The sequence below is a fragment of the Astatotilapia calliptera genome, chromosome 5 (assembly GCF_900246225.1).
Source record: "Astatotilapia calliptera chromosome 5, fAstCal1.2, whole genome shotgun sequence".
Taxonomy (NCBI): Eukaryota; Metazoa; Chordata; class Actinopteri; order Cichliformes; family Cichlidae; genus Astatotilapia; species Astatotilapia calliptera.
In genome coordinates, this window is record NC_039306.1 from 942,898 (window position 1) to 954,572 (window position 11,675).

At 45.0% G+C, this 11,675-nt stretch overlaps 1 protein-coding gene across 1 annotated transcript; it reads right to left on the reverse strand.

Moving 5' to 3' along the window:
* Positions 1–651: 651 nt before the first annotated feature.
* gdf5 (growth differentiation factor 5) lies at positions 652–9,165 on the reverse strand. Its single transcript, XM_026166320.1, has 2 exons — positions 8,330–9,165; positions 652–2,169 (listed from the first exon to the last, which is right to left on the reverse strand). Exons 1-2 carry the CDS (start codon positions 8,811–8,813, stop codon positions 1,220–1,222), a joined length of 1,434 nt encoding a protein of 477 aa, XP_026022105.1. The 5' UTR covers positions 8,814–9,165; the 3' UTR covers positions 652–1,219.
* Between the last annotated feature and the right edge of the window lie 2,510 nt (positions 9,166–11,675).

Here is an 11,675-nt window from a genome sequence, read left to right on the forward strand (position 1 = left end):
ATTTTGGTAACTGAAGTCCCTGAACTGGATCTTTGGACCAGTTTGTGCTGTTAGTCAGTTTTGGAGTAAGGTACATGTCGGAGTGATGCAATTATCTCTGTGGTTAGCCAGATCGTCTGAGACGTCTGTGCTCCAGTTTTATCTGATCTTATCTTATTTTATGGGGCTTAGTGCTAACTTACAGATATATGTACAATTTATTAATGCAGCTGATAATTCACAGCCAGCTCCTGCTCCAGAGGAAAAATGCTGACACTGAGATTTCAAAACGTGGAGTTCACAGCCCAGTGGGTTACATCACAGAGGCTTCGACCATCTTTTATATGTAGTCACCCAGATGATGAATTCAGCGCCTGCAAATCTACTTGCAGAGTCTATAATAAAGAGATGGAGCTGGAAATGAGCAGAACAGGTCCCCTTTAATAGGCACAAAGTTAAAAAACCTAACTCCTCGTAATTTTAACTAGACCTTTGCAACAGTTTATCAAGCCAGCCAAGTAAAACACTCATGTTCCACATCAAACAGTCATTTCTGGGTTAAATTGTAAATTTGGCAGCTGTAAATCTCACAAATTCCTCCGATAGTTTAGTCTGCAGATCCTCGAGGGGGTGGGGGGCAGAGGTTTTCACTGATAGGAGTTTGGAGCTCAGTCAATTAGACATTTTTTTATTGAACACGAGTTTATGCAGCTTTCCCAAATTTGGAGCAGGTCAGATGAGCACTTCATCCCTGGCTCGTATTTATACATCAGAAATTCTTGACATGCTTTACAAAAAGGTCTTGGATAAGGCATACAAATGACTTCATCAGATAAGTGCTGGAAAAGAGCATTTTTAAGTATAACACTTCATTTTTCCAAGGCATTTTAAACTCTTTACAACAATCAGCAACTTGATACAAATCTAAGAAGAAGGAAAAAGTCCGTACGAAACAGTCCAAACGAGTCTTTCTTCATCAGGTCGTGTTTCCATTATTTGGATTGTATTGGATGCATATTGCTCATCACTACCAACATCAACATTACACAGTGAGTGGGCGTTTCAGAGCATCACCTCCGTGAGTTTATCTTCATCTGTTTAGTCTTAAATAGTCTCTGGTATGCATTCTTGTAAGCCCACTTGAGTGTGAGGAGTAATGTGCGTTGCATAGCAGTGAGCCTGAAATACCAACTCCAGTTTTAGCTTTGAATATAATATTGAAAAGTCTTTGCTGTGTCTGCTACCTGCACCCGCACGACTCCACCACCATGTCCTCGTATTGCTTGTAGACGACGTTATTGGCCGAGTCGATGTAGAGGATGCTGATCGGGCTGAGCCGTGTCGGGACGCAGCAAGTGGGCGGCGTTGACTCCGGGTCCATGGAGTTAATCAGGGTTTGTATGATAGCGTGGTTGGTCGGCTCCAGGTGTGAGCGGATGGGAAAATCGCAGGCGCCGTCGCAGTGATAGGCGTCGTACTCCAGCGGCGCGATGATCCAGTCGTCCCAGCCCATCTCCTTGAAGTTGACGTGGAGCCGTCTCCGGTGGCAGCGCAGCCTGGCCTTCACTGTCTGGTGCTGGGATATGGACTGTGGCAGGGACTGCTGCACGGGTTTTTTGACTCCCCTCGCAGCAGGTGCCCGTCTCATCCGTCGCTGGGTGAACAGGTACTCGTAGACTGTTTTGTTGTCGTGGCCGGACCGCGCTTTGATCTCTTTGTAAAAAAGGTCACGCTTCTTGCTTTTCCCAAATGCTAAGAAGAAGGCTTTTTCCTTGTTGGTCCTGCCGTGTCGAGCGAATCCCAGAGCGCGAAGGTCCATGGGGCGACCGCCTCCGTGCTCCAGCGCTTCCAGTTCAAAGCACAGCTCCTGGGAATGCTGGCCTTTCTGGGTTTTGAAGCCCCTGAACACCTTCCAAACGTCAAACACTTCCCATGTGCTGCTGAACAGATCCTCTACGGCCTTCATCTGGACAAGAACGGCCTTTTGTTTGCCTGAAGCGCAGGTGTGCAGCCTTAGGAGCGGTGACGGGACTCCTCCTCCTTCTCCTCCTCTGTAGCCTATCAAGACTCTGCGAGGGTCAGGCAGGCGCTTCCTCAGGATGTGTAGCTCGGCCCCCAGGAGCCCATCCCGTTCCAGAGAGCTGATGTTGAAAAGATACCTCTGCCGTCGCAGCTGGGGCCCACGTTCATCTGTGATTAGAAACGAAAGCGCAGGTAAATATTCACCGACAGGCAAAAAGAAAAATAGTGTAACAAACTTTTCTAACACAACACAGCAAGTAAGGACTGTTGAGTAAATGAATGAATCTGTAATGTGAGCCCCAGAGAGCCATCAGCTGATGGCCACCCGTCAGGTCATAAAGGATGGACTCCTGCATATAGGTCATGAAATACACTGACAGGTCCATACACTTCCATAACTGACTCTTTCTTTCTTTTTTAACTAAATCTTTTACGAGATCTCCCTACTTGAAATCTTCATTGAACCCATTTTAATAATCCAGATATTGTCTGATCTCAGATTTTGAAATATAAAGAAATACTGTACTTTCCTTCAGTGCTGCTCCCCATCACAGACTATAGACTTTTATTCATGACCCTTTTTATCATCACAATCTTGGTATTGAGCTGTGGGTCTGACTGTGAAACCAAGTGATGCTGAAGACTCACTGGACAGGGATTTGTGATTGGCATGTATTTAGCCGAGCTGGAGCCTAACCTGGATAAACATCCTTTCTCTTAGAATGACCATAATGTAGAAAATAAGTGTGCTCTTCTGCATTGGCTCTGCTGTTATTCTTTTATACTGTTGACATTTTCCCTCCAGGTAAAAATGGACCTAATAGTTTTTCTGGATCTTGTCTGTTTTATAAAAACATTACTATTGTTTAGATTTTTATTACCCTTTAAAAAAGGAAAGAACAGCATTCTTGACTTTATTTTGGGATTTCTTTTATTTTTGAAGACATCTCAGACTAAAACATCGTAATAGCTGCCAAGAGCGAAAATGTGAAGTGAACTACAGTTCCTCAAATATCCATTGATTCAAAGGTTTATCAATAACATCAAATGGTAAAATGTCCAACTTAACAACAAATATTTTTATATCCTGTTACAATTCAATTGGTTTTGGTTTCCATTTGCTTCCACTTATCCTTTTCAGGGTCGCGGGGGCGCTGGAGCCTATCCCAGCTGTCACCCTGGACAGGTCGCCAGTCTGTCACAGGGCTAACACACAGAGACTGACAATCATTCGCACTCACAAGTCAGACTCTTGCTTCTTTTTGTTCAACGGGCCAGTGTTTGAAATCTTGGTGTAATATTTATTTTATTCTGGGCTTCAACTTGCTCTCATTCCTGTTTCTTTCATTTCAGACACATTTCTAAATTGCAACATATGGTTTCCTCTGCTGACCTGGAAAAACACATTCCTGCATTTGTGTCATCGTGTTTAGATTAATCCCCGTTTACTATCTTGGGCAAAGCATCTCTTTGCAGTACGAAATGGCTCCAAATAGATTTTAGGATTGGTTTTACAATGTTTGTATTAGCATTTAGCACTAAACAGCTAGGCATATGTAGCTTCTTACAAAATACACCATCTTTGTTCACAGGCTCTCTGAAACAACCTAACCAATAGATTTTACATATTTAATGATGTTACTCAGACTGTATGGATGTAATGTAGCAATACAGACACCTGTTAATTAGTGCTATAGATGCAGTTTGCTAACAAAGGGCTACCAACAGCTGGCAACTGAGCTCTCTACCTTCTGGTCCAAATATGGTAACTCGTTGCTTTAAATAAATAAATCAATAAAAACATGGTGGTAGCCAAAATGTAAATGTTGAAGCTTCAAACCACAGACGCAAAAACTGGTGAATGAAGTCAGTTGCCATATCTACAATAAACTACTGCAGGCATTATGAAGGAAATCGACATAAATAATAAGAATGAGCATCCAAAGACTCGTGTTTAGAGTAACACTTTATGGTTTACTTTATATTAATTGTCCTGAAATTAAAGTAATGTCCTCACGGGTAAGTGAAAAGCTTTAAGTCCCCATAACATATGTAAAACAAGTATACACACTCATGCTGTGTGCACAGCATCAGAAAGCATGAACTGAATGGTGTAGATGGTTTTCTGTTGTTGTCAGTGAGGGAAACTGTAAACTTCCCTATCCAATGAAACCCAGCAGATACATGTGTTTTAAATTCTCTGTGAGGACCCAGGTCGGCTAATATATTCCCATGATCTGAGCCTAATTTATCCCTGATCAACCCTGAACCCTGAAACGAATTCTGAACCTTCAAACAGACCTCTGAACTACTGTCCTCATGTTCCACACATGTCCTCACTTCAAAGGTCAGAGAAATCACTCCGGTCCTCGCAAAGTTAGCTGTGCATATGCACACAAACTGCTTACATGTTCTCACAGCACCCCCTCCTGCTGTCCAGGACTTTATCATGCATTGAAAAGTACATTAGAACCAGGCCGGGAGACCGCAACGCTCTGTAAACAGGCCTGTTATTGTGGACCTGCAGCTATTCACAGCAGACAGACAGCAAACACACACACACACTCCTCTTTGGACAGTCTGATTAAAGCTGAGAGGAATTTGGTTTCACAAACTCTCACGCACTTGTAAATCAGCGAGGATAAATAATGTTGGAGGGATGCAGAGCTCTCAGGTGTGGTCTTTATCACTTCAGAACGCTCAGAAAATCAGTCTTTCAGGAGCGGCTTGGAACAGATTATTGTGTATGTAAATGCAGAACACACAAGATTAAATGTTTGGCTTCTTAACTCTGACTTCATCCCTCTACTAACAGCTTTCAGGATGTCCAGTGGGGGCGGGGCTTTAAAATAGCTGACAGAAGGGCAGCGAGCAGCAGCAGAGCTCTCAGGTGAGATGTCTGGCTTTGGCCCTTTGTCATCCAGTGAAAACTTATTTATATTACAGGGCTCACTGTGCCAAAACAAGACTATCCAAAATTTACAAGATCAAACCAACCTCCTGAAACCAAACATCTCTGCTTTGCTTCTGAAAGGAGCTTTTTCAAACTCATTTATTTATAACTCAGTAAAATTATAACTGACCAAAATTAAATAAGATTTACATTTCTTTTTGTCACATGAGCAGATATATCGAGGGCATCAAACACGTGGTCCAGGGGCCAAAACTGGTCCAGGAAAGGGTCAGAGTTGGCCGACTGGATGAGTTTATTAAAGCGTGTAAAGTACAGCGTTGTTATGGGTTACTGTTCATGGAGTAGTTTTACTCAGGAGTTAAAAGTTAATGGACAGTTTTATTAAGTGCTGTTATTAAGGGCTTTTAGCCTTTATCTAAGCAGGTGAGTGGAGAGTGGACAGGAACGCAGGGACAGAGCGCAGGGGAAGAGATGCAGCAAATAACCCGGGTGGATTCGACTACTGCAATAGCCTAAAGTATGTGGGTCACCTGCTCAAACAAAGCTCCAAAACACCAAGATTTAGTCAAGAAAGACTCTAAAATTCAAATGTTTTGTGATCTATAAATTGAAAACTCAACATTTCAGGCTGATCACCACTCCTAAAATTATGAAAGTAATATAACTACACAAAAAACCTACTTTTGTCTGGAAAATGGCGCTCACTTGCACACATGGCTTCAGCTTTTTTAACATGCTGGCCCAGGTGAAGAAGATTTCTCACTCTGGGGGAAAATGACCAAATCACTCCTAATCCCAGGCGGGTCACCAGAGCTGAGACAGAGAGATGGACTATTTAACTATTTGCACCAACTAACCTAACCCCACTAACTACACTTTGGGTGGTGGGAGGAAGCCAGAGTGAACTCACAGAGACACAGTGACAACATGCAAACGTCACACAGAAAGGCCCGATGGTGGAGTCGAAACCAGGTGTTCCTACCGAACTTTTAGTCGACTAATCAGGGTTTTAGCTGCTGTGCTTCACACACAGCATCATTGGAGGCCCCAGAGCAACGCCTTGCTCTAGGGCCCCTCAGGAGGTAGGTTCAGCCTTGCATGTGGCAGGAAGAAAGAAAGGAGCGGCAGCAGTAACGGAGGAATAAAGGCAGAAAAAAGGAAGCGAGTAAGAGTGAATGAAAGGATAGAAGGTAAATAACGAGCGTCGGGGTGATCAGTTCCTCGTCTCAGCATGTGGACGAAGTCAGCAGCGAGTCGCTGAACAAATAAAGGCCACATTAAAAGTACATTAAGTGGTGGAAATGTAAACCTTCAGCAGCAGCAGGAACATGAAACTGCGCTCATTTAAAGACGCTTCTAAAACTGTTTTACATCGTAAAGACAACATGACACGGAGGGCTGTGAGCACTGTTTATTTACCCTCACGAGGCCGTATATATCACTGAGAGCCGACCAGATGTTAGAAACACACGGCAGCACACACACACAGACTCACAACTGCAAAGGAATAAATATACATAAATATGTGCATACATGTGCACAGACATGTTCCAGACGTTAAAACTGCTGAAAGTTTGACAGCAAACACAAATTATTCCTCTGCTACACTACCTGCTGTTACCAGACTAATTAGTTATTGGTCATTAGAAAAATGCTTATTAGAATGCATTTCTAATTTCATACATGTAAACTCACTCCCTTGGTCCCCACTGTTTGGTTTTCTCCCACCAAAGTACCAGATATAGACAAACATAGCTGCCATCACAGCTTGTAACCCCCTCCTGGCTGGTTACAATAAAGCCCATAAGCCCCGCCCACCGTACGCTTGCAGAGGTGACCCGAGCCAAACTGAAGCCAATCTGAGAGAGCCATTCCACTTCCTGTCAATCTCAAACTGGCTGAAATTCAAGTGTGCAGCGGAGGGTGCCCGTGAGAAAGTCCTCAATAAACAGGAGTGAAAGGAGCTAAATAATTATTTCCAGCTGTTTGTAGAAAAAAAAGCCCAAGTTTTATTTTAGTTTTCACAAATCCAGCATCGATGATGTATGCGGCCTAAATTAAATCTACACTGGTGTCCTTTAGGGTTTTTTACACTGCAATTTTACAGCTGAAAATGAAACATATCTATTGGCTCAGCCGGTTCTGTCAGAAAAATCCCAGAAGTGCACCCTCCATGAACCTGGAAGTCCAGAGAGTGGGATCTTTTTTTTTAAAAAAGGTGTATGTGTAAAGATTAAAAGCTGTAATCTGGTTTGATGAAAGTAGTTGTGATACACCTGCAGGTCTCTGTTTATAACTGAAAATCAAACACTTTCACATTTCTGTGTTCAAATGCAGTTTAAAACCTTCCAAAATTAAATGAAGGCATCATCTCTGTTTCTGCTAGAGATCAACTTCCTTCAAATTCAAGCCAAGCTGTCTTTTTCTTGTAATACCAGTTTGCACCACAAGGTGGTTTAATGAGTCAGTGTCAGCTTTTACATAAACATACATACATAAAGGAAGACTGAAAGAAAAATAGAATAGTGCTTCTGATTGGCTACGCCTCTCAAAAAACAGATTAAACAGCAGGTGGGTGTGGCTTCTGTGATGGGAGGACCATATAAGGATATCTAATCTTACTGACATCACACAGATCCAAATCTAGAAAAAAAATATCTAAAACTGAGAGTTCAGAGTAGCCTTAGCTTTTGGATGACTGACCTCAGTATTTAAAACATCACATGACTGCGTACTGCTGGAAGAGGAGAAAAACTAAAAGGAGAAAATTACGTCCACTTGAACTTCTCGGCTAAATCACATCCTCTGTTAGCTCTGGATGGAGCTTTTTCTTTAAGCTAAGCTAATTGGCTGTCAGAAAGGGAATCTGACGCCCAGTTTGTTGAACGCTCCTTCTCATCATACTCCACTCACTGCTGACCTCCTGATTTTAACGCCACAATCCTCAGCCTGTGCCCTCAGCACCACCCTCATCTGGTGCCCCCCACACTGGTCTCCAGTCCCTTAAAGCAGCTCTCATTCTGTGGCACCTGAAGTTCCAGTGACATCCTTTTTATACTCCCCATTTTTTAATTGTTAATGAATTGTGGATGTGAGGTCTGGACTTGTTGTGGATTCTAAAGTAAGACTTTAAAAGCAGCTAACAGCCACTCTGCTCATCCTCTGGCTCCTCAGATCTCCTCTAACCTCCTGCTCCAGCTGCTTTTTTAATCCCCCAGAGTACCAGGGGCACAAACGCATCATGAAGTAGCTGTCCTGCTGCCCCCACAGCGTGGACCCCCACCCACCCATCACAGCTCAGCTGGGTGTGTGTCTGCCACCATCCCTGCACTAACAGCGTGTCACTGTGTTTCTTTCATGGGACTGAAAAGTGACGTGGGAGCACGCAGAGAGGCTCGTGGGTGATGCGGTTACCTTGCCCTTTATCCACGAAGCTCGTGATGGTGTTGGCCAGGCCGGCCTCGTGCAGCGCGCTGCCGTTGACGTCACCGCTGGAGAGAGACCAGTACAGCGCGAGCATGTAGTCGTGCGGCGTCACGAGCGGCTGTTTGTGGCTCGCGGCCCCCCGCTGCGCCGCCGGAGCCGGCGCACTATGGGCTTTCTGCGGGGACGCGGTGCGCGCGGCCGCAACTTTTCCCAAACTTCTCCCCGATGAACCTCCACCTCCTCCACCCGCTCGTGCATGTGCGTTAATGGCAACGGGAGCGTGCGCCTTATCGTGCGCATCCCCGCCGAGGAGCCGGGAGCGCACGGGATCCGTGCGCCCTGAGCTGGTCGCCCTGGTCGCCTCTCCTCTGATTACCGGCGGACCTGCGCGGACACGCGCCGTGGGGCCGGGATGCAGGTGAACCAGGGTCCAGCAGCTGAGCAGCAGAGACAGACGCGTCACAGCTTTCATCCTAAAGCGCGTTCGCCTCCCGCCAGGCTGTCATCGTAGCGAAGTGCAGTGAGATCACAAGGAAGCTGAAGTGGCAAAGAGCAGTAAATCCGAGTGGGTCATCCTCACGAGAAATGCACAAAAGCTGCTGCCCCCGCCTGAAACTCGCCAGAGACACGTGCCAGGCGGTGAAAGCAGAGACTGTAACGGACGTCTACAAGCAGAAGAAACAAATCCCGCACAGCTTTATTGTCCCACGCGTCATGTGTGAGGAGCATAGTGCTGGAGAGATGTACCCGGCACAGCAGAACGCAAAGCCCGGGCTGAGAGGCGCATAAACACTCCGCGGAACTGTTGGAAGTCTTGTAAGAAACTTCTTTAAATCCCCCTTTTTTTCTCTCAGAGGGAAGAATGGCGTAATGCCGCAGCCCTCCCTCCCTCTCTCTCCCTCTCTCTCTCCAGAGTTTGAACTCCGTCCAGTGAAAATATTTCACTCACACACCAACCTGCAGGTGCTCGAAGAACTCCTCCAGCGAACCTGAGCGCAGGAATTGGAAACGGAATTCCAGAAAACTGGTTTAATTACCGCGTGATGTCATGCTGCCCAAACTCATTTAACAGCGATATTTCTCCTCAAATCTTCCTCCCTCTTTTCCACCAATGACTCACTGAAGCTGCAACACGGAAAGGACCACCCCCCCCCCCCACGCACACACATACACGCGCGCACACACACAGGAGGGTAATGAAAAAGTTCACATCACTGAAAAGAGCCAGAAAGCGCAGAAATAAAAATCTCCACTCATCGGTTTGATCTGTGTTGTGTTTCTCAGCAGTACAGATTATGACACTTTTCTGTTTTGTGTCTCTTTGTTCTCATTAACAGATATTTTTATCGCTCAGCAGCATCTCTGGATGATTCTTTGCTTCACAGTTTTTATAAAGGTAAAAAAAAATCCAACCTTCTAAACTGAAATCTGTGACATCATTGTTGGTACATCCACCTTTCACGTTTTCAGTCGTCAGCACTGTGAGCTGCCATCCTGTCCCACTGCATACTCAGGTATCGATGCAAAACACGAAACACTTGCTTCTCATAAACCTGCTTTAAAAAGCCTTTATTCTGTCTTCCAGCAGCCACAGTCACTACTTTCACCTGTCATCTGTCAGCATCTCACACTTGTTTAGAAGACATGAAAGAAGAGTGAGACACGGGATGAAGAACAATGACATCAAATTTATTTAAACTAACATGAACAAAAACCACCACCAGTGAGGCTGTGCGCTGGTGGAGTCATGTGGAAGAAGAGCTTCAGAAGTCTGGTGACTCCACGGTCTGCTCCATCCACCATCACCCACTGCACTGTGGCAATAGACCACACAGACAAGACTATACAGACTATACAAGCAAGCAAACCATCACAAAAGCTTGTGTTGGTGTTACCTATCCCAGCATGCCCTGCACCACCACAGCAACCAGCGGAAGGAGTTTCCGGGTAGAGAAAAGAGACCACATGTTTGTCACCATGTCATCAGCCAGCCTTCATGACTGTACCGGTAATTGTTTTACTGTCATTATCCTCTCCGTGTTTTATCAGAGCTTTCCCCACCAGGAGGCAGTGTTTTCACAGCGTGCTGGAATATCTTCAGACTTCTTCTAACTCAACTTCAGCTGATATCTTCTCACAACATGACATAAACGTTATTTATTCTCCTTCTTTTCATAGCAGACGGTGACTTTGGGAGGTTTAAAGCTATTATAAGTACAGAAATTTAAAACGAGTTCCTTCAACATAACAGATGTCCAGGCTGTGTGGACCACCACTGATGGGACAGTGGAGGGGATTAACCTGTGCCGAGGACATTGCTGAGACACCACTTTGTGCACTATGTCCACTTCCACTGTGCCGAGCTTTGTGGCTGTCATGTTTACCAGAATGGGCCTTTAGGTCACTGCAGGACTTCCTGGGAATTTTGGCATACTGACTAGTGTGATCCTGGAATAATTAATAGCATACTGGTATCTGAAGTCCCTGCTAATGTCACAAATGCCTTTCTGTTGTGTCCCCTGGTGTGCAGTGCTTTAGCTTATACGTTAAGTATTTTGCATAATTATAACTGTACCTAAATCTTAAGAATTGGCCTCAGGCAAATGCTTTGCCTGAATATTAGTAAATATGTCGTTTTGGGCCACAGTTAGTACCTGTCATGCTTTTAGCTTGACTGGTGTTGTGGGGATTTGTTTTTCTGTTTGCCTCTTGTACACCGTTAAACTCACTTTGTGTATTTTTTCTCCATCTATTTCTGTCAGTAGTCTACACAGCCATCAACGACTGTACTGCATTACAGTTTTAATGTATTACATCTACCGTAATTGTCGGGCTATAAGCCGCTACTTTTTGCACAAGCTTTGAACCCTGCGGCTTTTAGTCAGGTGCGGCTTTTCTATGGATTGTCCATGATTTTTGTGATATCGTAAGAGGATTTGTTTTGTTTGTTCCGCTGTTGTACGGCACTACGTTGCCTGGCGGAAGGATCGGGGTTCAAGAGTGGTATGTTAGTCACATGTCCGTCCGCCAGGCAACGTAGTGCCGTACGAAGTAGCGCGAAAAACAAACTTCAAAGTAGCGCTACGCATTCAGCGGGAGGCGTGGATGACGAGCGGCGATAAACTTGCGAAAAGCAAGTTATGCCCAACTCCACCGGTGGATTCTGACAGCGTGGAAAAGTGTGAAAACATCCACGATCACCAACGGATTTCGAAGGGCTGGACTGTTGCATGATGGAGAGGAGGACACCGCCACGGCCCTTCAGAGGGTGTTCGACTCTGACAACGAGGATTTCTTTGGTTTTGAAAGTGACAACGAAGGAGAGAAGCGGAGA

Bases quoted from the DNA above. Each gene is read 5' to 3' on its own strand.
- gdf5 (XM_026166320.1), bottom strand. From the start codon at position 8,813: ATGAAAGCTGTGACGCGTCTGTCTCTGCTGCTCAGCTGCTGGACCCTG. The intron at 2,170-8,329 runs GTAACCGCATCA...TTCTAATCACAG, and splicing joins CTTCGTGGATAAAGGGCAAG to ATGAACGTGGGCCCCAGCTG.